Raw genomic sequence first — 27,422 nt, forward strand, 5'->3', positions numbered from 1 at the left:
TATCGCTGAGATTTTTCCGCAACCCCCCAGGACCCCATAATATTTAAAAAAATTTTGTGGGAACCCATAAGTATTGTGCAAATCCAACACATGCATAAATGAAACTGTCAATTTTTCACTTGTACTGTAATATAGCATTGCAGTTTTAGGTCTAATTTATAATTAATTTCTAATTTTAAGACGTACAACAATGTGAAAATTTTAACTTAGCAACGAAATGACAGCATCAAGTGCAAAGCAAGGAAAATGAACATCATTTATATTATAAAAAGAATACGTCAAAATATATTTTTTTTTTGTCTGCGGTGCCTTATTCTTTATCTATTTTTAGATACATTGTGTAAAAATATTTGGTAATTGTAAAATTATTATAATAATTTAAAGAAATATCAAAACTGCTAAAATTTTTGGCGAGTCACAGTTTAAGAAACCATGAGATATACAATAAAGCCTGGTGGCGCAGTGGCTAGCTCATTGTTAAGCAGTACCATAGGTCCGGGATTCGATCCCCGGGCTGGGCAATGTCAACTCAGCCTTTCATTCCTTGAGTGGGATAAAATGAGTACCAAGTTCGCTTGGGGACTAAACACTGTGGGTCTTGCAACAAACTACTTCTCCAGGGCATAACGCTCATGCATCCTGGAGCCCATGGTCAAGAAAGCAAATATAGGGGCACTGCAGGCCTTGGCCCTCTAGGCTGTTACGCCACTGAATTTAGTTTAATTAGTTTAGGTATATACAATAAGTGACTAAATTTACAATGGCCGTATCAGGCTGTTTTATCATTCTTGCATCCAGTCATGCACATCTTCATTTGTTACTGCCTTTGTGACTTGTATTTGGTTTAAGATAATCACTGAATCTTTATCATTTACATGTGTCATTCTTGTGTTATCGTCATTTGGTGAAATATTTTTCAAGCTTTTCAAAATGGTAGATTGTTTCATATTGTTCCAGGATTCTCCCAGCCAGTAAATGACATCTTTCACATAACCTGTTTTAGGCTTTAGATAACCTGTTTTAGGCAGCTGTTTGTTATTTTCTAGATCTTCTAATAATTATTTCAAGAGCCTGCATCAGTAATTTCATTTTAGGGTCACTAAAACATCTTGGTCCAAAGGCTGAATAGGATTTAATGCTAGAGGTTAAAAAAATAGCTCAGATCTCTTCCCTAACCAGCTATGAAATTTGTCAGGATGACTGGGAGCATTGTTCAAAATTAAGACCGCTTTATGGAGTAAATTATTTTCATCAGAAAATTGCTTAACACTTGTCATAAACTCTTTGCAGAAACATGACTTAAATATTATTGAATCCATCCAAGCACTTTGGTTTGTGTACTTTACAGGAAGATTTTCATCATTAGCATTTATAAATCCTCTTGTTTTTTCCTCTTTCCTATCAGTGAAAGCTTAAGCTAGTTATCACCAAATTGGTTGCATGTGCCAAAACCATCACCATTTTCTTTACTTCATTTGTAGACAAAAGCTAAATGTTCTTGGTTTAATGCTAGTGCCTTTCTTGCAATGTTTTAAAATTCAGACCTGTTTCATCACAGCTATAAATTTATTATGGGCCCAGTTTGTTTTCCTGAAAGATATTATCCAAATTGTTAACCCTTTCGAGATAGTGCACCTTTGTTTAAGACATTCCACTGGAACAGATGGGAGTCAAAAGAAATTGTCACACAGCCCAAGGTTTTGCAAGTGCTAAGCTTTAGGGAAAAAATCACCAAAAAAAGTGTACTTCCCAATGTCATAATTCTTGGTACTATTTTAGATTATTACTTAAGCTTTCATATGTGTTAAAATTAGCATTTAATAGTCTTTTTCCTCTACCTTACATGAAAATGTATAAAAAAAAATTGCTTACTTTGAGAAATAATTTCTGGAAGCTCTGTTCAAATTATTCTGAAGTTTTAATTGATAAAATACATTAATAAATAAAATTATGGGAAAGTCTGTTTACAAAAAGTAACAAAATCTTTCACATGAACTAGAAGGCAGACACTCAGTGAGCCCAGTCTCTGGAAAAATGTCGCTAGAAATATCAATCTTTAACACTTTGGAAAAAATGAATTGTACTCTCATTCATGTGACTAATCGGCTCATTTACCATGCAATTATATCCTTTGTCTGATAAAGAACGCTTGCTTACCATAATAAACCGAGTCCAAAATGAAAGAGAAGTACGGGAAATATAAGCGACAAAAGCATTGCAAAGCATAATAGAACTCCACACATTAACCCTAGAAGACCCTACATAGTAGCAAAAAAAGAATTAAAAAAAAAAAAAAAAAGATTCAAAGGGATATCTGCAATACGAATGTTTATATCACATGGCAGGTTAACGAAGCGAGCTGTTTACTCCTCCGCAACAGCTGACACCAACGTTATGCAGAATGCCATACACAGGATGCTATCTAGTGGTCTTTAAAATGTTTTAGGACATTGGCACAAATGTGTGACATATGGTGTGGACAATAAAAGGGTGTGGCGTGCCAGCCGGGAAATAAGTGCGTTTCCTTTCTTGCTGGCACGTATTTGTGACAGTCAGCACAAAAGGATCAATAGAAGAAGTCACTGCACCTGAGTTAGCTGACAAAATCTCCTCTGCAATGTTTAATTATCACACTTCATACTATTTTTTCCTACTGTTAAAACCGACCTATGCTGGTGGTGAATTCCTCTTCGTCTTTACTATGCTGGGAAAAATGCAAAATCTAAACTTGTAATTATTGGACCAGCTAGCAGACTCTCCTTCCCTCTTATTTTCTGAAAACGTAATAAAAAAGGTTTCTGATGTCTGCTCATATTCACCATTTTTCCTAGTTTGTCTTTTCTTTGTGGTATAATTATCTCCAGTTACGCGTACATGTTGAGTCACCCATTTCTCAGTTTCCTCCACTTTCTCCAGAAGCCAGTGTCTAAACCAGTAGCTGTCTTTTTAATTATTTCACCATAATCTAGCTTGTTAATAGCAGCAAACTTTCTGCCTACTGCTATAACTACAAGGATAACACAGAAACCTTGGTTAATTAAAACTCAGATAATCAGGGTTCTACTGTATAATATATTATTTTAATTAATGACTTTTCTTCTGCAGAGTAATGAAAATCCCTGATGAAAACAATTTAATGAGTCCATGCCAGCCTTGCTTCATAACATTGCCTTGAATACTTCTTCACAAATTCCAGTACAATTCCAGTAAGTAAAAAAAAAAAAAAAAAAAAAAAAAAAAAAAAAAAAAACACTAAGATTTGAAGTCAAAATTATTAATCATGTATATAATGATGAATTTTAATTGAGAAATATATGAAATTTCATGTGTGCTAGGAAAATACTGAGATTCAAAAGTATTTATCTTAATCTGTTATGTAAATAATTTATGTTATAATTTCATTATGTAGAAGATAGTGATGTGTTCAGAAAATTGATAGAAAATGCTTGTAAGTAAATCCAAGTTGAAATTTTAAATTATAATGTATAATCATTTTCATCATAACATGCATATACTCCTATTATTTGTACAAACATTAGGACATATCCTTTTGGTATTAGTATAAGACTGGCCATTGTGTTGTTCTAGATAGCTTGAATTGTCTGAAAACTTTGTAGAGCTATCTTGATAAGAGAGAACAGCAGGCTCATACAGGGTGTTCTTAAACTTAATATGTTTCACAAACAATAATCAATCAACAAATGGACTGCATTCCTACACTTTTATTTTATTACACTTGTCAGCGATGCGAAATAATTGATACAAAATAAGCGAGCCATTCTACATGGCTGTCACAAACACGATTCTCTCAATCAATTATCTTGTTGCCACACATAAAGTTCAAAACTAAAGGAAGAAAAACAAAAGGAATTTACTCTGTTTGCAACAATAAAATGAAGCAAACGATACTCACATAAACATCCTGGCCCTCGTTGAAATCCCAGGGGATTTCAACAGTTGGAGCATTTTGAAACTTTTTAGTCTGTAATAAAGATAAACATAAAATAATACAAAATATTATATGCGAAGCAGTTCATAGTTTTTTTAGTCTGAATAGGAAGAGGACACAATTTCACGACTGGTCGTTTAATGACACCATGACCAGTTTTAATACTAGCAACTCTGACTCTTTGATCTGAGCCCGGATGAACAGCAATTATTCTCCCTAACCTTGAAAAATAAACTGTCTCACATGCCATCTGTCAATGTGATTGAAGGAACTATAATTTAGGTCTGGTTCAGGTATGGCAGTTAAAGACGTTCCTATTAGGAAATGACCAGGTGTTAATGCAGTTAAATCATTTGGATCAGCCAAAGTTGGACACAATGGCCTAGAGTTGAGACAAGCCTCAACCTGCGCTATCAAGGTCTGAAATTCCGGATAGGTCAGCACAGTATCACCAACAGTCCTTTTAGATGTAATTTCATTGACTTTACTGCTGATTCCCATAGTCCACCAAAATGGGGAGATGATGGCGGGTTGAATATCCATTTTATTTCCTCTAAAGACAAAAATTTGTGAATTTCTTGATTTTGCTTACATTGCAAAAAACATTTTCTGATTTCTTTGTCTGCACCTTTATAGTACCGCAGTCACTATAAATCTCAAATGGTTTCCCTCTTCTTGCAATAAATCATTTCAATGCACTTAAAAATGCCTTTGTTGACAAATCTTCTACCACTTCAAGATGTACTGCCTTGATTACAAAAACACAAATAAGCATACGTAATATTTAAATGATTTTTGTCCATGTCCTGCACGATGTTTAATCATGAACGGTCCAGAAAAATCTATTCCAGTTTGATGAAATGGTCGCGATTGTGTTACTCTAGATTCCGGTAGATCAGCCATTATTTGACTTGCAGTTTTAGCTCTAAGTTTGCAACACGTGATACAAGATCTTACTACTTTTCGGATAGCAGATCTAGCAGCTATGATCCAAAATTGCTGTCTAATTAAAGATAGAAGAAGTTCCGGTGCTGCATGCAGATATTTGACATGAAAGTGTCTAATTATTATTTCTGTCAGATTGTGTTTTGAAGGTAATAAGATTGGATGTTTTTCATTTTCTGATAGTTGCGCATTTTTCAGTCTCCCTCCTACACATAACACTTTGTTGTCATCTAAAAATAACACTTTGTTGTCATCTAAAATTGGACACAAGCTAAAGAGGTTGCTGTTTGTAGGTAAGTCCTTTCCCAACTACAAACATTGAATTTCCTTAAAAAAGTGAAATCGCTGTATTGTTCAGACAATACAGAAAGTTGCAGCTCGAATTTCATTACTAGATAAAAAAGACGTATTTCTTTCTAGATATGCTACTTTAGAATTCGATATGAATCTTAATATCCAAGCAAATATGCGTTGCAAGTTTAGAAATGAAGATATATTTGATAGAATAGCAAGTTCCTGTACAGGTTCAGAAACTACAAATGAGACTGTTTTACGTGCATCTGGTAATGCCTCTTCATCTATAAGAATATTTTTAGACAAGGCAATCTCACTGCACTTTAACCAAGAAGGACCATTCCACCACAATTGATGAGATAATAGTTCTGCAGGAAATAATCCACGTGAAGCACAATCAGCTGGATTTTCCTTTCCATCAACATGACTCCAGTTCTCAGGTGGTAAGATGGATTGTATTTCAGAAACTCTATTGGATACGAATACTTGCCATTTTTTAGGATCTGACCTTAGCCATGACAACACGATTTGTGAATCACTCCAAGCTTGCACTAAATCAAAATTTATAACTAATGCAGCTTTTACAGACTGAATCAAGCGTGCCAATAACACTGCTGCACATAATTCCAGTCTTGGAATCGTAATAGATTTTAATGGTGCTACACGAGTTTTAGCTGTTACGAGTTTAACATTAATGTCAGAGTTATTGCAAGTTTTGATATAAATAACTGCTGCATAACCTCTTTCAGATGCATCACAAAATCCGTGAAGTTCACATCGAAAATAATCAGGTAGCAGAATTTTCCTAGATATATTTATAGAATTCAAAAGTTTAACTTCTCTACATAGATTTCTCCAATTTCGATCAATCTCTTCTGTTACAGGATCATCCCATGATAATTGTAATTTCCACAATTGCTGAAGGATCATTTTAGCGAGAATTACAAACGGAGCTATCCACCCCAATGGATTGAATAGTTTTGCTATGAATGACAAAATAATTCTTTTAGTCGGAACACTTTGATACTCTATTACACCGACATTACATTTGAATTCATCATTGTCAGGATGCCATTCCAATCCCAGAACTTTTAATGGTTTGTCTTCTATTACACGATGAATATTGTCACTATCTGTGTTTGTTAAGCCAGAGGTTTTTAACAACGACGGTTCACTTGTCGACCATTTGTGAAGCTCAAAGCCACCACTTTTTAGCAGATGTTGCAATTCGTCTATCAATGCAATACCTTCCGAACTATCTTTTACACCAGTTAACATATCATCAACATAAAAATCTCTTAAAACTATATTCTTTGCCTTTAGAAAGTTCAATCCTTCATCAATCGCTAACTGACTCAAAACTTTGGTTGCAAGATGTGGAGCAGCTGCAGTTCCATATGTAACTGTTTTCAAACGACAAACTTGTATTTGCTTATATGGGCTATCTCTCCATAATGTTCTCTGAAAATCTCTATCTTTTTCATGAACCTTTATCTGTCTGTACATCATTTTAATATCAGCGGTTATTGCAATGTTATGAAGTCTAAATCTTGTATTTTTGGGCCTATCATTAGTGTATCATTTAAAGAAACACATGTGGTTGTTTTGGCGCTCGCATCGAAAACAACTCTCAATTTTGTTGTTAAGCTAGAGTCCTTCAACACGAAGTGATGTGGGATATAATAGTGTTTATTCTCTAATTCATAATCTGTGTCTGGCACTAATTCTACGTGTTCTAGTGAAAAGTACTCTTTCATAAACTGAATATACTGGTTGTAAATTTCTTTCATAGATAACAGCCTCTTCTCCAAGTATTGAAATCTTCTGTACGCCACTTCACGGGAGTCACCTAGAATGTCTCTATTATGTTTGAATGGTAATGCAACTGAATAACGACCTGATGTGTCTCTAAAATGCGAGTTTTTAAAATGTTCTTCACAAAGTTTTTCTTCATTTGTTAAAGGTTGTACATTTGGAAACTTTTCTAACTCCCAGAAAAAATTTAGTAACTCATCTGTGTTTGTATTCAAATGATTTACATATACTGGCTCAAAATTTGTAGATTCAAAATTTGTAGTACCCGAAATTATCCATCCCAACCTCAAATTTAGAGCAAATGGTAGATCAGGACCACGTTTGACAATTTCTCCCGTCATTAAATGCAGAAATACATTTACTCCAAATAAAATGTCAACTGGTTGTGACTTGTAAAATAATGGATCAGCTAATTGTAAATCACTGAAGTTATCGAAGATGATTGATGGCAAAGATACATAGGGAATGTTATCTGTCACCTTGTACAGTACAAACGCTGATGTGGATACACGAATATCACTTTTAAAATGAGAAGTGAATACTAAATCAACTTCCCCATTACTTATAGTATTAAATTCTCCTAAACATGATACAGAAATGGAATTATCTTTCACTCGTAATCCTAATTTCTTCACATAATCCCTTGAAATAAATGATCTCTGAGATCCAGTGTCGCATAAACATCTAGACTTCACAAATTGTTGCTTAGAATTTTGAACTTTTATTAAAGCAGTACACAATAAAATGTGACTGGTTTGATTACCTTTTGCATTCGAATCATAATGAGAGGCACAAACTGTGGCTGAAACGTCCTTAGGACTCGTTAATTCATCTCTTTTAATGATAGATTGCGTAGGCGGAGATATACTGTTTAACTGAGTTTTATTCTTTGAATTATTTACAATGTGCAAAATACTGTGATGCTTCTTAAAGCAATGTTGACATGTATTTAAACTCTTGCATTTTTTGAGCAAGTGCATATTAGATAAACAATTAAAACAGTAACGATTAGATTTTACAAATTCTATCCTTTGCTGAACCGATAAATTTAGAAATTTTGAACATTTGGCTAAACTATGATCTTTTTTACAATAACCACAGCCCAAAGTAGCAACCAGAACATTATTCTTATTTTGAAACACAGATTTAGGTACCTTATTACTTGTTGATTTGCTATTTTGAAGTGTTCTTGCATAGTTTTTTAGGAATTCAATTAAAGTCGTAAGTTTTGGAATTTCATTAGCTTTTAACTGACGTTCCCACCATAATTTTGTAGAAGGGTCTAATTTTTGCAAAATTAAATAAGTCATTAAAGTGTCACCAAAATTATCAATGCTTTGATTCAATACTTCTAAAGAACGAATTACTTCATTAATATTGTCAACTAAATTTAAAATAGCAAATGCTGATTCATTTTTAATAGTTGGTAAACTTAAAAACATTTAATATATGCAAAAATTTGTTCTCTCTTATTTGAATATCTTTCGTCTAACAGATTCCATGCTATTTCAAAATTACAATCCGAAATTTGAATGGTTTGAATAATGCGATATGCTTCACCTTTCAACGAAGCCTTCAAATACTGCAATTTTTGAGCATTAGATAAATTTGTATTATTTCTTACACAAGCACTGAAAAGATCTTCAAAAGCTATCCATTCTGTAATATTACCACCAAAAGTCGGTAATGTTAACTTGGGTAATTTAATATTGTCAAGAACCTGTTCTGAAATTACACTATTAGAATTATTTTTATTATTTTGATTTTTTAATATTTTTTCACCTTTAAATTTCCACAAATAAATTTTATCTGTGTACTCCTGAACATTATCTATTTCGTTTTCTAATTCTTTAATATCTTTAATTAAACTTTCGATTTCAGAATCAAGCTTCCTTAACTCAATTTCTTTTTGTGTCAATAATTCAACACATTCCTCTAGTTCTATTAAATTAATTTCATCTGCAGTTAAAATAGTTTCAATTTTCTTTACATAATTAGAAACACTCCTGCGTAAGACCGCTCTTTTTGTTTTAAAAGTTATAAGTTCACTCATAATTGATCAATTCAAAAACAGAAATTGTTCTTAAATCACTTAACACTATTATTAAAATGAAATCGAATTCTATGTTGTATTACAACATTGTTTTTAAAATTTAACAACAAATTAAATGAATTTTTGTTCAAAATCCACTTACCTCACAAAGTGGATAATTTTCACCAACCATATGCATATTTGCATTGTTAGAATACACTTAGAACAGTCACTATCTTCACTAGCTCTCCGGCTAGACTTTTGACCAACAATAAATGTTCTTAAACTTAATATGTTTCACAAACAATAATCAATCAACAAATGGACTGTATTCCTACACTTTTATTTTATTACACTTGTCAGCGATGCGAAATAATTGATACAAAATAAGCGAGCCATTCTACATGGCTGTCACAAACACAATTCTCTCAATCAGTTATCTTATTGCCACACATAAAGTTCAAAACTAAAGGAAGAAAAACAAAAGGAATTTACGCTGTTTGCAAAAATAAAATGAAGCAAAGGATACTCACATAAACACAGGGGTTGGACAAAAATATGGAAACACCTTTAAAAAAACATGTTTCTTTGCTTAATATGGTGTAGGAAACCCGTTGGCATCCAAAACAGCTTGCAGTCTTCTCAGAATGGATAAATACAGTTCCTGTATGTTTGCCAAGGGAATATTATACCATTCTTCCTGCAAAACGGTGGCAAGTTCAGATAACGATGTTGGCAGTGGATAACAAGAACACACTTTCCGTTCCAATGTAGACCACAAAGGTTCGATAATATTCATGTCTGGTGACTGTGGTGGCCAGGGGAGATGGGACAACTCATCCTCGTGCTCAGGAAACCAGTCCTGGACAATGTGAGCTGTGTAAACAGGGGCTTTGTCATCTTGGAAGACACCATCACTATCGGGGAACAAAGTTTGTACCATGGGATGAACTTGATCGGCCAAAATGTTCACATAAGTCTTGGCATTCATGTGCCCTGACACAGTTATCATGGGGCTAGCAGAGAACCATGATATGGCTGCCCAAACCATAACAGAACCCCCGCCATGTTTCACTCTTGGCAACAAGCGGTCTGTATTATAGGCTTGAGATGGCGTTCTCCAGATGTAAACTCTGCCAGAAGTGGGAAACAATGTGAAAGAAGACTCGTCAGACCATATTACTCGCTTCCACTGCTCTATAGTCCAGGCTTTATGACTTAAACACCACCTTTTCCTGTTGCGGGCATTAGCATCACTGATGAGTGGCTTCTAAATTGCAGCATGGCCAGCAATTCCCTGTTTATGAAGCTCCCTTCTAATTGTTTTGGGTTCACAGGGTTCGGTAACACAACATTCATTTCAGCAGTAACTTTTGCAGCTGTGGTCTTCTTATTTTTCGTCACAATTGCCCTTAATGATCATCTGTCACGATCACTCAGGACACACTTTAGTCCGCGCTGTGATTTAGCAGATGATGTTTTTCTGCTTTTCAAATATGCGGAATAAATCTTCGATACAGTACCTCTTGAAACAATAAACACCTCGGCTACCTTGCTTACGGATGCACCTACCATACGTGGTCCAACAATTTGCCCACGTTCGAAGTCTGTTAACTCTGACATAATGCTATGATAACCTCACATAACAGTACTCCGACAACAACTGAACTGTTTAGCACATTTACGAAGTTGTATAGGTGACGTCAGTAGTCAAAAACGCCAGCGCTACCTACATATTTCATTAAAATCAATCTTTCTTTTCAAACATGCATTTCACAAGGTGTTTCCATATTTTTGTCCATCCACTGTAGGTTGTAGTCAAAAAAATAAGATGGCTGTGGTATAACAGAAATCGATTTTGATTTCACTAAGATTCTTTTCTCAGAGTCTCAGATGATGTTCTTCCATAAATTTATCATATAGAAAGCATGCAAAGAATATATTAAAGGCAAAACTTCATAATAATAATAAAAAGAGACACTGAACTGTACTGTGTTTATGAATAATGCACCATAATGAGAATTGTTTAGGCAAGGTGAATTAAATCTGCTAAAATTTTTCAAACTATGTTGGTGGGGGTTTAGAACAGAACTAAAACCAGTCTATCAAAAATACGGGAATGAGTGGGAAGATTAAAAGGGATGAACAAAATGTACTGAATGAAGCTCAGTCTGGTTGATCATCAACTTCATGTACAAGTCTACAGAAGGCAAATGACTTTTTTACAGAAGATTGACGAATTCAGTTTCCCACTGTTGCTGCATATCTGGGTCGACATACTCTATGATGTCTTGAGAAACAACTAGTTTTGTACTGGATTCATTTCTAAACAACTAAATTGATCTGGATAATGAATAACGTATAGAGGATGTCAATTAATTTGTTTCTTTTTTGGGTGGGAAGTATGTATTATCCCGTCAACCATGAAACTTGCCAAACGGTGTGATATAGTGTCTCTTATGGATAAGCATGGCATAACAATACACTCGTAACAACTTCACATTTGTTTAATCTAACCCCATCTTATTCTCATTAAGCCACATTTTGTTTTTATGAACAAGCATATAAATTAGTTGTTGATGCTGTAATTTTTTCTTGCATTTTGAAAATGTGATTAAAATTTGGGATCTGCATACTACAGAATGCCATGTAGTTGATTATTTTCAAGGTTATAGCATCCTACTACCAAAAAAAAGTGATTATTAATGGTCTTCATTTGATCAGCTGAGTATTGCCTACAAAACAGTAATTACTTGTGAAAAGTTTATACTCATGACTTTTTAAACAGAGGTTCTGGTTAAATCAGAGAGCCTAACAAAAATAGTATACATAGAACAAAATCTTTTTATGAAGCATATTATATAAAGATTGTTTATTAAATGAAGATGTTTCGTTTCCTTCAGAATTCCACAGTTATGACTGGCGCTACTTTGATGGGATCCCTGACAACTTCGATTATTCGATAGTAGTCAACTTTCAAGGATGATGGAATAATGTGCAAGTACTGAGAATTCTTTTAGCAAAGATAATTAAATCTACTGAAATTAATCAAAGTTTGTTGATTTAGTACAAAAAAGATACAGGTAACTCAAAAAATTTATATGAATGAGTGGGAAGATTACAATTGTACTCAGTGAAGTTTAATCCTCGGCTTAATTTTGTTAATTTTCAGGTCTGAAATATGGGCTGAGTAGGCAAGCGTAACATCACTGGAACATTCTGATGAAAAAAAAAGAGATGGTTAAAAAATACAGACATATGATGGTTAGCAGGACTGGTGCTAGAGTTAGTGCATCTACATTGGACAGTAAAATTTAGGGGTGATAATATTTTTAGAGTTTAGAGAAGCACTGAGCAGCAAAATTTAATGATGACAAAATTTTTCGAATTCAGAATGGCACTGAGCAGCAGAATTTAGTACCCTCAAAGAGTGCACCAGGTGGTTAGATCCTTGTGCTGGCCCTGGGGCTAGTGAAACATTTTGTGTTATGCTTAGAAGAGGTACTAAAACCTACAATGAACACACTAACCCTTTCTCCCCCTTAAAAGGGGAATATAAAGAATGCTGTTAAAAATGGTTGCTGGTCCCCTCATAGTAACTACCGTTGTATCCTAAACATTCTATATTCTCCTTACAGCCCTACTCTGGAGAGGGTATAAAATTACCTCATTGTTATCTCATTTAAAGCAAAATCATGTGGCTATATAACTTCACTTGTTAATGACAATATTAATGAAGGGATGCTTTTTAGAATCATGAGTTGCTAAAAAAACTTCTTTTTAATAATAAACCATACCAAAAAATACATTAATGTGCTATTGAATTTTGTGAAGAAGTGACCCAACTATCATCTAATTTATTTCCTCATAGTTTGGCCTTTATTTTTTTATTAAGATTCTAGTGATGGGTAAGATTTCAAGTGCGAGCTTTCAATAAGCCTTCAGTATATGTGGGAATTTATTTATTCAGGACTCAGATAAGCATGTGCAAGGAATAGGCATAAGTATAATAAATAACTAAACTAATACAAGTCAGGCTTAATTATCTCAGTGCGTGATAGAAGCAAGATAAAATTTAATGGAACAAGCTGTCATTGGTTGCCAAGCTCATGATGCATAGTCATATATGTATAGTGAAGGATAGCTAAATTGATGATGATAGCCACTAATTTTAAAGGTTTTTGGATATCGCAAAACAAAGGTGAAATTTTCCAATTACCAGATTTTGTAAAGAAATGTGGGGAAGCGGTAATAAATGAAAATTATATAAAAGAAATTTTTCATTGAGATGACAAATGCTCCTCAATCATCAATCAGTTAATGGATGACGAAATCTGTAGTATGGTTCTAGATCCAGAAAATACCGCTACCAATAATGAAGAAAGTGACAAAGAGGTCACTGAAAACGAAAAAATTTTGATTCACAAGTTAGTCAGAATTCTCGAAACAGCAGTTACAGGACTTCAGCAATGTAACTGAACAAGAGATGATGTTTGTCTACAGAATTAAAGAGAAAGTATTAGCACCCAAAAAAAAAAAAAAAAAAAAAAAAACTTACATTGAAAGAAATGTTTAGTAAGATAAACAAATAAATATTAAGTTTTTTTTTTTTTTTTTTTTTTTTTTTTTTTTTAAATTTTGATACCTTTTAGATCATAAATGCTTCATTATTTCATAAATTACTATTTCATGTTTTTAATTTTATTATTTCTACATGCCATCTCACCACATTTAAACTGACGATCTAATATCCAGAATTGCGCAAGTCCCGATGAGTCCGGATCTCAGACTTTGTATTATATGTATATATATGTATAGTTATATACTTTTGGTGTGGCCAATTGCAACCAAAGTATGCGGTGCACATCTACATGTTATAGCAGTCTTGTATACAAAGTTTTGACGCTACTCATTTTTTAGTTGTGCGAGATACGTATGCACAGACACTACAAAAAATTCTCTTCGGAATTCATTTTAAATCAGTTTCTTTTGGGGGGGGAGGAGAGAGTCCTTTATTCTGTCCTTACGTACAGATGTCACACAAAAACATCGTTAAATTTCATTCGATAGTGGTTGAAATGGATATTTTTGTTGAAATATGATACCTGAAATTTTTGGCAATTACAATACTTCCTTTTTACTTCGTACAAGGAAGTAAAAGAAAATATACTGAATTGCAAAATGAATGGGAGGCTTTTTGTCTTCAACTCGTTTAACATATCTTCATGTTTGATTTTCACTTGATCATAATTCTGTGTTATAAAAGCTTCACAGAAATAGTCTTATTTTTTATGTCTATTTTTAAATTAAAATTAATTAAGAATACAGGTTTTTTTTTTCATATTTTGTACTTAACCCCTTAACTGCTGCGGGCGTATATATACGCCTTGCTCAGCCGATGCGTTATCTGCCCCAGGCGTGTATATACGTCCTTCCAAACTGCTATCATTTGCTTTGCGCTGCTACACCTAAAATTATTCGCAAAGTTAACGCATCGGCTGCTCATCTGGGCGCATCTGGGGCAGTTAACGCATCGGCTGAGCAAGGCGTATATATACGCCCGCGGCAGTTAAGGAGTTAATGCAAGAATATGTGATACTACTATACCATATTTACTCATGTATCCCCCTAGCTTTTTTGTGCAAGGTTTTGAAAATTCTTAGGTACTTACCTGTATATATTATTCCATTGACTTTGAAAATTGACTGCCAAAGAACCATGAATGTTAGTGGATGTTGCAATAGTTGTTCTGTGGAATTCTGAAGGAACTAGCTCTATTTCATAAACAATCAGTATTCAACCAAATTAATTTTTATGCTTCATAAAAATGCTTTTCTTGATTCCACTGTTTTATTAGACTCTCCATTTTTACTGAAAGCTTTGTTTTAAAAGCTATGAATACAAACTTCTCGAATGTAATTATTTCAATCTATTATTATTTTGTCGACCATATTCAGCTGCCCATATCGTGTCATCCTATCCATTAATACTCTTTTTTTCATGAGAGGGCTGCATAAATTTGAAATTAATCCATTGTTTGTTGTTCTGTATAAGTTAGGTTCCAAATTTTTATCATTGCTTTCAAAGTGTAAGGAAAAAGTATAGCAATAACAGTTAATTTATGTCCTTGGTCCATGAAGACCTAAGATGGTTTATCGAGAATGAAATGAGTTTACATCAAACAAAAGTGCAGATGTTATGAGTGTGCTGTGATTTCACACTCATCTGTAAATCATGCTACGTTTAATTTTAAACTGAATTCAACCATGTGGTGGTGGTTTGCATGTAATTAACAAAGTCTTGCAAACTACCTGCAAAGGTCATGCAGAATCTTCTTCTTTCCATTTACTAACAATGTAACATATTTAAGTAAAGGAGAGTTCGCACGAAAACTTTGTGAGGCACGCATGGCAAAAGCTAAACTTTGCTGCTAGGCAACCAGACTATGCAACTTCATGAAAACTGGTATATGGATTATGTTTAAGTATTCTGACTGTTGAACTTTATGCTGCATAATTAAAGATGATGTAAAAAAATGACCAGAGCAAGCACCATTTCTATCATCATTCCAGGAGACTTGCATAGTTCTGCAACCATCAGACATATAAATGAATAAATTGTTCAAACACTATCTCAGAAAGTTTTATAATGAATGGATATCATCAGGTTTTTACAAGAGCTGAAAAAATCCAGCGACCTTCTTTTGAATTGATTGGCTCATGAATTTTGAGTGCATGGGCTACGATTGATGAAAAATAAAAATGAAAACCTTCAAGAAAACAAGGATATCTTATGTTCTTGATGGTTTTGAAGACCACTGCATGTGAAAAGATTGACTAAATAATGACAAAGATGAAGACAGTGGTAACAGTGATGATTTGCAATCCATTACAGACAATGCAGACAGCAACTCCAGCTACACTGAATGATTTGAGACCTAGGCATGAGCAACAGATAACAAAGAATGGATGAGATTTAAGATACAGGGATATAGAAATGAAGATATCTTATTCAGTTTTGTTATGTTAATATTACTATGTTTTCATAATGAAATGTGGGTTTCTTTTAACTATGTAATAGTTATTGGTAATTTATCCATGAATATTTTTAAGTTATTGGTAACTTATCAATGAATATTCTTTCTCAAAACACATCCATTGGAAATTAAATTATTTGCATTACTTTCCCCTTTCAATTTCCGTATGTTGAAATTAGTATATATATATATATATATATATATATAAAAAAAAAAAAAAAAAAAAAAGAGGGATATATGATTAACTTCGATATATGATGTCGCCAGTTATGGATCTTTCATTTTATAGTTATTTATTCTTTTACTTATATTTATATATTTTTTTTTTTTTTCCAGCTCTTACATGTGTGCACGATGTACTAAAAGTGGAAGAAAACTGTTTATCACGAAGCTAGGATTTTAATGTTGAAAAACAATATTGTACTTAATTTGTAAATTCAATGTCATGCCTGCCTGATTGTGGCTGTCCAAAAACTGTTCAAGAAACTGCTGTTGAAGGAGATATTGCTCATGACGAATCCTCTTACAGACCTTTATCAGAATCAATACCTCTCTTACCCAAAGATACCACCATGATTACTTACGAAGCTGATGCTTCACAGTATGCTCTGTTAGCTATAATTGGAAAAGGCCTGAAAGATGCAGTTACAATATCAGTGGCACGACATATTACTACTGGGCAACAAGTTGCCATACGTAGGACAAATTTAGACTTTTGTGTTGAAGATGTTACATATATTCAGAGGGAGATTTTAGTTACTAAGCAATTAAGGCATGAAAATCTTTTGCCATATTATTGCTCATTCGTGTTTCATAATGAGGTATGGGCTATAATGCCACTTATGACGTATGGTTCAGCAAAAGATGTTATGTACACACATTTTACTGAAGGGCTACCAGAAATAGCTATAGGCTTAATATTGAAAGATGTACTGTCAGCATTAGATTATGTTCATAAGAGAGGTTTTATTCACAGAAGTGTAAAAGCAAGTCATATTTTAATTTCATCATCAGGAAAAGCCTTGCTTTCTGGACTTCGATATTCTTGTAATGTTATTAACAATGGGAAATGGCAAACTGTTATTCATTCTTTTCCGCCTGATTCTGTAACAAATCTAAACTGGCTGAGTCCAGAATTGCTTGAACAGAATTTAATGGGATATAATGCAAAATCAGATGTATATAGTTTAGGTGTGACTGCATGTGAGTTGGCGAATGGTATTGTGCCGTTCGCTGAAATGCCACCTACACAGATGCTTCTAGAAAAACTTCAGGGTTATCACCCTAGACCATTGGATTCTCGCACTTATTATAGCAATGAAGATTCTCACTCACAAGGAACTTTAGGAGATGTTTATCATATGAGACAATTCTCTGATTCTTTTCACATTTTTACAGAATTATGTTTGCAAAGAGATCCAAGCAGAAGGCCAACTGCAGCTCAGCTTTCTCGTCATTTGTTCATCAAACAAAGTAGAAAATCAAATATAGCCTTGCAAGACATTTTAGCTGTGGTAACACCTATTGCTGATCAAATTCCCCCTTATAAAGATGAAGAGACATTTGCTATGGAAGATAAATTGCAAGAGTTAACTATTAACGATCCTTGGAATTTTTAAATTTTGTAAAGATCATATATTTTGTGAATGATTATCAAATCATTCAACAAACTTATCTGCCTTTTTTTATGTACATTTTTACTTACAGAAAAGAATTAGTGAATTAAGTAAAATTTATAATTTAGCTATATATGTAAATATCTTTTTCTTCATCTTTCTTCGTTAGAAATCAATTACCTTTTTTCAATCTAATATATTATTTCATATGATGTTTTGAGCTGACATCAGTAGTTTTGTTTTTAGAATTTCAAGTCAATATTATGTTTAAATTGTGAAATTACTACAATGACATAATACTTTCCATTGACCTCACCATATATTATTCAGAAATATTTGCAATTTTATCAGAGAGGATGTGTTACTTCTAACTATACATATTAGTCACTGAATACATGGGTAAGACATGCAAAATAATTCTTTCTAAAATCAGGATATTTAACATATAGATAATCTGAAATATTTACTATTGATATACAAGGTTGATTTTTGTAAAAAGATGTGCCATATAGTTTTAAAATTATTCCAAGATTATTCTTGCGTTATTCACAAAAAGTTTTTGTTCTGTTATGTTTTTCCTTATGAGTTTTTTCAAATGCATGCGAATCATCTCCTGTTCTGTAAAAATAAATTAATGCTGTTTATTATTATGCAATGTGTACAATTGATTGTGAACATTCAAACTACATATACCTTAAGGTAATTAATTAATATCTACATATAGGCCCAAACGAGTGTACTGTAAAATGTCGCTAAAACATTATGTAGTGGTACAAATTATAATTAATAAAATGCACATTAGGTTTTAGAAATGAGTAAAACATGAGTAAAATTTAAATGTAACTCTTTAGAAGTAATATCATCATAGAAAAATTTTATACATTTTAAATTGTCTAGTAGTTTTAGTATTATGAACAGCAGTTAATGACTTTAATTTTTGCTGACCCAAGATTATGCACATTAATTTGTTATGATTAATGTATCTAACATTATGATAGTTATGTTCAATAGTAAAGGTTTTTTTTTTTTGTACTTTCTTTTTACTTCGAACAAGGAAGTAAATACGTTTCACTGACCAGAAAAAATAGTTATCTCAAAGCCCGATAAATCTAAGAGTAATAACAAAAAAGGAAAAATCTAATAGTAATAAAAAAAATTCTCTAATGATAGAACGTCTATCCCACTATATCGCAAAAATAAAAAGTAGCTCAATGCAGCGAGGACATGTGCATTTGTTTATATCAAAATGGCGCTGTTAAAGAGTGATTACATTGCTCAACACCCACCCACCAATCTCACTTTCATTCCGAAACAAAATACCAAAAATAAAAAACATTGCATAGGAATGAAGGTAAACATACTTAACTTTCAATATATTTCACCATAACAGACATACAGCTACATCTAGCGGCAATAAAAAGTACTAATTAAATGTTCTATCTAAAAGTCAAATGTGGTACGCCCGGCCATACGAGTAAACTAAATGGCGATTCAAATATGACACACCCTGCCGTGAGATAACATTTGCTGCTGATGCATATATGACACGGCCGTACTGAACAGGTTAATGTATTTTGTATGTAAATTTGCTGCTTTCTGCAAGGAAATGTACAATATGCAAGCGATAACATATCAGTGTAAAAGTCTTAAAGCCAACACAGCATGTATGTATATTTGTACTGATAACAAACACGCACAAAACACATGCTATTTCTGCTTAAAGCTTGTTCTTCCACGTTCAGCATTTTCGCACTGGCAAAAATTTAGTTTCATTGTAATAACTATAAATAAGTGAAAAGTCTTTAATCATTACTAATCTGTAAAATAAGTGTAATAATTAAATACCTAAAAATGTTAGTGTACGTTACTGTTGAATTATTATTTGCAAATCACACTCAGAAGAATATTTGATATATCATGGTTGCATAAGGAAGAGGTGCTAAGCAAACTCAAAGGCGGTATTCAATAAAAAAAAACTTAAAACAATATGCTAATCAGAAATGGTTGGGAAACTGTGATTTAAGATATTAAATCCATTTGAATACAACAGTTTTTTTATTGTGTAGTATTACGACAATAAAAAAAAAGGTTGATACTGAAAATTAAAATCTTATATAAGCCATAGGAAATATAAAAATATAACTTTTTTTTTTTTAAATTTGATGCATTATTTAGTCATGTAAACTGTTATAAAAGAGTTTGTATGAAACCTTCCCCCCCTCAAAAAAAGGGGGGGAACTGCTGCAATATCAGTTTAAAAAATAAATTCTTGTGCAAGATAAATATTTTTTTATGCAACACAATTAAAACTCTATGCAGTGTGATATCTGTAAATTCTATATTGTAGCATAAATAGAAATTTACTTGGAGAAACAGTGTTAATATTTCATTTTATGCTTAACATGTTAATTGTGCTCTTTATATTTTCTTATAAATTATATGTTCATTATTATCTTATGTTATCTCTCAGTGAGATTACGTTAAGAATAACTCTTTAAATGGTATTAAAGCTTCTATTATCAGGTCTTACAAAAATATTTTATTATTTAATTTAGAAGTAGAGAAGTTGGTTATAAAGGTGCTTCTGAACTTATAACCTATGTCCTGATAAGCCTGGTGTAAGTTTGAAATATTCCATATCAAATGGTTATAATATAGCTGTCTACGTTAAATATGCTCATACTTATATTAGTTTGCAATTGAACATGTCATTCAGTACAGATCTTATTTTGAAGATCTCATGTAATGTATTGAAAATGAAAAACAGGTTGGTTAAAGGCTGGATGAATGTTTGAAACAATGAATTAATTCTCTGCAACTGCCAAAACCTTCAGTCATAGCTATAATACACAGTATTCACAATGTTGAAGTAATACCTTTTTCTCACATTTGCTTTTATAAATAGCATTTGTTTTTGGTGACATAGCATAAAGTCCTTTTTGTTTAAAAAAATTTTATTAATCTTTTTTTAGGTAAGCCACCTATATATTTTCTTAAACAATCTACTTAAAGTCTGCAAAGCTGAATTGATTCACAATTAGTGCACATTTAATAATTTTGAAAATCTGCGTAGCTTAATCATTTGTTAAGATGATTTTTTTTTTAAAAATTATGTTGGCTAGTTAATAAAAAATTACCAAACATTTATGGTATCATTTCGGCAATCAAATTGAGAACAATTTAGCTGTGTGTAATGGGCCAAAAATCTGCATGGCTAAAATAATTTGTGTCCCATCAGATAGAAATTGTTTACATGCTGAACCATTTATCCCCATATCAGCAAATTTTAGAAAAGCCTCCCTATATGCATTAACAAATTCCAAGCCTTATCATGGATTATAGCAGCGTTTCTTAAACTTTTTGACAAGTGGAACCCTTTTAAATGTCCGCTTTTTTCGTGGAACCCCTGGTGTTATAAAATGACAATTATTTTTTAGAATACTTATTTGCTTGGAATAATATTTTTAAATTAATTCAAAAGTTCTTAAAATAATGTAAAAAGGGTATTTAAACATGATTTCAATTTTAATGTGATGAGTGGTACTTCTTTCTGTTATTGCATATATATTTAAAATTTGGTTTTATGGATGAAAACCGAATTCTGATATCATGATCGTCATCCTTTCTGTTGAGTTTATTGTTTTGTCGAAACATAAATTAAGAACACCAATCCGCACATATAGCTACTTGCAAATGGTAAAAGTGCCAATTTGGCCTTTTTTGACAAATTAGGATATTCATCTTTTAAACTGCACCAAAATTCCACTAATGGTATCACTTTAAATTTTTCGTCCAACAATGAATCAAATGTCATTTTCAAAAATTTCTTATACTTTTGCTGACGTACTTGAAGGTTTTGGATTCACAATAAATGGGTTGTAATCCGCAATGAATGTTTTTATTTAATCTATTATTCATTTGGAAAATATTGATTAAAGGCTTCATTCAAATCTTTCAGGTGTTGAATTATTTTTTTAATAAATGTTCCTTGTATTTCAACACCCACCTTCTTATGAAAAGTTTGTTATTGTTGGAAATTCGGTTGTTATTGTTGGAAAAATGGTTTGTTATTGTTATTCATTATATAAACCTAAATCAGCAGTCAGAACTATTACAAGTGTTGAATTTATTGATTTATGCTAATTTTTATTTTCATCGTAAAAAGTACATTTCCATAAAGTTGGCTTTTTTTAAGCAAGTTAGCGAACTGGAAAGAACACTTTGCAAAAAGATGTCAGAATTAAAAATGTTTTATTGTTATTACATATCTGTTCGATTCCAAAGAAGAATTATTAACATCAAGTTCACAAAAGTTCCGAATTTGCGTTAGATTATCTATACTTTCTGTTTCTTCATCACTAGAGAAGTCAGACAACAAACTGTCATTACTTCCAGAATTATTTAGTGAAATTTCAGATTCACTATCTGAGTCAATATCAGTTATTTTCAGTTATAAGCTGCTCATTATCATCCATTTCTTCTTTTATTTTAGCTCCAAATTTAAAAGAAACAGTATTCGCAATAGACGGAACAACGACCTAGTGAAAAGAAATTTCGTGCTTTTACTTGCGTAAAAGAATTTAGTAAAACCTAACCTTGAAACAAGTTGTTTCACAAGACTAACTTTACTGGATTAGTGATAGTGATAGTGACGGAGGATGTGGCCACCACCCTTTTACTATTAAGTTAATTAGCATATAGGGCCACGTCCGCCCTTATACAGAGTAAAGCCAGAGAGGCCACAATAGCACCATCAGTTAGAAACATTACACACTAAACAAGCAAAAAATTCAGGCAAATCAGTATATTGGAGAAGAAAAAAACGTTGCCCGAGATCTGTTCGTGAAAATAAAAAAAGCGCCATTTCCAAGTACTCGAACAGCATTCGGGCAAAACTGGGATGTGGTTAATGCCTGCCCATGTGATAAGATTTGATATTTTCCATACTTGTGCCTAGTTAAAAGTGGAGAAAATAAGGGGAAGATAAATATGTTCAGAAAATAATTCTAGTATTAGAAGTAAAACATTCAAATACAATCAAACGTCGTTAATCCGGACCTCAAAGCTACAAGCTTTCTGCGCATGCGTCAACGCGTGATACGTTCATGCATGCGCATAATACGTTTACGCATGCGCGTTTAATGTATAACAGACGATATAAGCTAAGCTAAAATTATCTATTTCAGTTAATGTTGTAGATTGCGTTGTTCTTTAATCTTCGAATTGGATCCGGCTTATTATTTTTTGCAGACTGTTAAAGAAATTTTATAAACTTAAGCTTGAACTTTCGATTATGTCGAATAGAATTTCCGATGCTGGAGCTGCCAAATGATCTACAAAGGGAAAGCATGTTTCGATTATGTCGAATAGAATTTCCGATGCTGGAGCTGCCAAATGATCTACAAAGGGAAAGCATGTTTCGATTATGTCGAATAGAATTTCCGATGCTGGAGCTGCCAAATGATCTACAAAGGGAAAGCATGTTTCGATGCCCATCAAACAAAAAGTGGAATTGTTCCAAAAATGGATAAAGGCTCCTTTGTTTCTCTAACCATTCCGAAATCTGTTTATCAATTTCACGCTGCGCTGCGTGGGGGTTGGGAGGAACGCCACGGCGCACAACCTCCGTCTTTGATATGATTTAAATCAAATTCCTCGTCATTATAAATATCACGAATACACATCAAATAGTTTTCTGGTTGCAATTTTCTAATTTCGACTAGGCGTAATGTATGCTTTACGCATGCGCGCGTTGAAAGAAATGTTTAATAAAGTAAACAAATAAATATTAAGCTTTTTTTTTGTAAATTTTGATACCCTTTAGATCATAATTGTTCTTTATTTTATAAATTATGGTTTCATATTTTTAATTTTATAATTTCTGCATGCAATCTTACCAGATTTAAACTGATGATGTATAATCCGGAATCGCCGAAGTCCCGACTAGTCTAGATTTAAGATTTTTGACTATATTATGTTTCCACTGTTCTCCAAAAAGTAAGAAATTCATTGCAAACTTTCTGTAAAATACATCCATTGTGTGTTGATACCATGGAGACATTTTTCATTTTGTCACATAGTTCTCAAATCTTCTAAAATTGGGGGTCTATAAGTCTTGCTTTCAAATCCTTCTAAACTTTCAAAGCTGCAATGTCTAAAATCCTAAAGAAAAATTATCCCTACCAATTCTGTAACAACAAAAAGCCAGAAATATTTTGAAAAAAAAAGTGGGGCGGTGTAAAATTAATTTTATAGAGAAAACTGATGCATATTTTGAGAATTTTGAATATTCTAAGACAATTACACGAGAAAAACTGTTACTATGGAAGTTTGCTTTTGCTATGAGCTGTTTCGTAAATTGTGCTTTATAGTATTATACTTTATTTTTCAGATTCAAAATATTGTATAAGTTGCCAAAATGAAACTTTATAATATGACAGCAAAAAATCCAAATGTTTTATTTTAATGTTATTTTTTAAATAGAATTTCAATATATTACCATTATTTTAACGAAATTTATCAATGTTACAATGTTTTATAAAAAATGGTCGAACAATTTTCTATAGAAACTGATCTTAAAATCGCCAAAATATTGATAAGTTGCTAAATTTAGAAACGTTTAATAAAAGAATTCACATCCCCAAAGTTGTTTAATAGCTCTTTATTGGAAAAAATGAATTTCGAAATGCTCATGTTTCACTTCTTGCTTAGAAACTCTAGTGTCCCATCATTTATATTAGAAATAGAAACAAATTATAACTCATGAACCCATTCAAAAGATAACATACATGTAAAGGAATCGCCAAAAATATTCTTCCCAAATGCTAATTCACATTCAAAATGGCAGTCGTAAAAACGGACAGAAATTTCAGATGATTAAAATTAAGGACCTTCTGCTGATTTTGGCCAAAATTAAGGACAAAAAAATATAAGGACTCTTAAGAACCGTATGAACCGTTTTTTATGCGAAATTACCTTGACGTTTTATATGATTATAAATTACCTAAAATACTGTAGTTTCCTTTTTTAAGAAATTATCAATGTATTCTTTATTTTTACTGTTAGGTCATTCAACAATATTTACACCATCATTTGTGAGTTCTGTTTTAAAAGCATTTATATCTGATTTATTATTCCTACCATCTATTTTGTAATTGGCTCCAAAATGTCTTTTCAATAAATTTAATTTGTGTAGCCTTTAAAAGCACTTCGCATTATTTCCCTTTTTTCGGAACAGTACTGGATTTTAACAGCTTCTATTGCGGCAATCGAAGCAAGCGATTTTTCATGTCATCTTCACAATCACTGCATACAAGATATTCATTGTAAATTCTTGCAATCTTCACATTAATCAAATCCTGTAATTAATTGACACATGTATCATTTTTTTCTACCAAAAGCAAAGTGTCCTTTAGAAAAATATGAAAAACAATACTTTTCTCATTTCCATGAATTTTATGACACTTTGCTACTATGCAAGAAGACATATTACATAAACGATAATTTACAACAATGGTTTCAAACTCGCACACCTGCCAATGCACAATTTAAAAGTAGCTAAGGGACAGCAATTATCATTGAAAAAAAAAGGTTGCGGTGTAAGTGTGTGAGGGTTGAACAAAACAAAATTTATTAATAAACTAAAAACTTTTATCTACATATTTTGCAAAATGTACAAGAAGTACACAAAGGAAAATATTCAATTTATACTTTGCCTGAAAACTGAAAATTTCTGCTGGTGACAATTTGGAATTCAAACAGAAAGCTAAATATTAAAATTTTCAGATTAACATTTATTCAACTTATTATAATATTGTTACAGATTTGATATTTAAATAGCTTATGTTAGTTGAATTGTAAATTAAATGGTTTTATTTCCCGCGCAGTGCAGCGCGTGAGGAACATTAAAAGAAAGCTAAGCCGGAAAATTGAAAATACAAGAGCGCGTGCATGTAACATTTAATAAATATCTCTTTTTGATTTCGAGAAAGTACTAGAAAATTCTCGCGCACGATTTAAAAATCTTATAAAAGGAGGAAAACCTCTCAGTTCGTAGTAGTTACTTAGTTTGTTGTTGTTTAGAAAACTGCTCTTGTTGACTGTAGCGAATTCACGGATTAGCTTTCTCTAGCTGTTTTGAATTAAGTTCTTTTGAATGTTTGAGTAGTTAGAAGATAACTACTGTGAGATATTGTAAAACTGAAAGAATATCTGAGGGAATTTGTGATAGTAATAAATTTTTTTTTTTTGGTTCATTTTTCATCGGATTTGTGCATTCATTTCGTATACGCACGCAACAATTTTTGGTCGAATTTGGTGTCAGAAGTGGGATTTTGAATGCCAATTACAAGAGCGATGGAAGAACAATTCAGGCAAATGATGACTGCATTTACTGCTTTCCAAGAAAAGATGGAAGGGGCCGTCAACTCCATTAAGGAAGAAATGAAAGCGGCACAGGAGCAGATGAATTTGGGCCAAGAATCCGTTAGGGAAGAAATGAAAGCGGCACAGGAACAGATGAAATTGGGCCATGAATCCGTTAAGGAAGAAATGAAAGCGGCACAGGAATAGATGAAATTGGGCCAGGAATCCGTTAAGGAAGAGATGAAGGCCATTCAAGCTGCTCAATTAACTTTTAAAGACGAAATAAAAGTTGTTAAGGAATCTGTTATAGAAGAAATAAAAGCCATACAAGTAAAGTTTGAAGAAAGTCAATACGAAATGAAAAGAGAAATTGCCTGCATAATAGAAACCAAATTCGATGCTATGGAAGGCAGAATAGATGTAGTTGAAAATAAAGTGGGACAAACTGAGGAAAATGTAGAATGAAAAGAAGAAATAGAAGGAAGAGTATGTTCTGTTCAAAAACAAATCGAACAACAAATTGATGAGAGAGTTTCTGCAATTGCCAAAGAACTGGATACTTTAAAGAAATTCGTAGCGACGATAGGGAGCAATTTGGATGGTTTTAAATTTTTACCAATGCCTGCTCTTCCCTCTCTGAAACTATCTACATATGATGGGAAGACCTCCTGGCAAGTGTATAGGACACAATTTTCTATCGTTGCGGATGCGAATGGATGGGATACCCAAACTAAGGTCTGTCATTTCGACGCTTCTCTGAGAGCAGATACGGCGGATATCCTGCAGACGCTTCCAGAAAACCAAAGACTTGACTTCGAAGCTCTATCCGGCGCATTAGAGCTGCGCTTTGGCGAGAAATGTTTAGAAGACTACAGCAGGCTTCAATTAAAATCCCGTCAACAGAAGCCCACTGAATCACTCCAGGAACTCGCCACAGATTTTGAAAGGCTGTCCCACCTCGCCTTTACGGAGTGCCAGCGAATGTTAAAGATTTAAAAAGCGCTCTAGTGTACACCATGAAATTCGAAGCAGCCCAGCAAGCAACTCGTAGAGACCGCCACCCAATCAGAGCTGCTCAAGTTCAAGAGCCTAGGGATCAAGTCACTGTTTGTCTAGACGATATAACCAGACAACTGAATGCCTTGAGACGAAATATCAGTGAAAAGAAATCGACTCTAAAGTGCTGGAACTGCGGTGTTGAAGGCCACCTACGAAGGAACTGCAGAACACCCCAGAGCACGGAAAATAAGGCATATGATTTACAGACATTTAAATGCCACGGGAAAGAAAAGGATTGACAAAAAACCGAAGTGAACTGTGGAGCTGAAGGCCCCGTACGAAAGAATTGCAGAACACCCCAGGGTACGAAAA

General features: G+C 33.0%; 1 protein-coding gene across 4 annotated transcripts in view; it reads left to right on the forward strand.

Annotated features, from left to right (window-relative positions):
- Nucleotides 1–18,342, forward strand: part of Stlk (Ste20-like kinase) — a 40,385-nt gene extending 22,043 nt beyond the window's left edge. For 2 of the 4 annotated variants that reach the window (XM_085820786.1, XM_035373855.2), the window contains 2 exons: nt 3,106–3,206; nt 16,408–18,342. In XM_085820786.1, coding sequence (XP_085676912.1) covers nt 16,512–17,690 — 1,179 coding nt within the window. In that variant the 5' untranslated portion in view covers nt 3,106–3,206; nt 16,408–16,511 and the 3' untranslated portion in view covers nt 17,691–18,342. Of the gene's footprint in view, nt 1–3,105; nt 3,207–11,938; nt 12,037–16,407 lie in introns of all 4 variants that reach the window. The other 2 variants (XM_035373856.2, XM_085820787.1) reach the window with 2 other exon arrangements.
- The last annotated feature ends 9,080 nt before the right edge of the window (nt 18,343–27,422 follow it).

The sequence above is a fragment of the Stegodyphus dumicola genome, chromosome 7 (assembly GCF_044657685.1).
Source record: "Stegodyphus dumicola isolate Sdum_Otavi_A_Nest chromosome 7, ASM4465768v1".
Taxonomy (NCBI): domain Eukaryota; kingdom Metazoa; phylum Arthropoda; class Arachnida; order Araneae; family Eresidae; genus Stegodyphus; species Stegodyphus dumicola.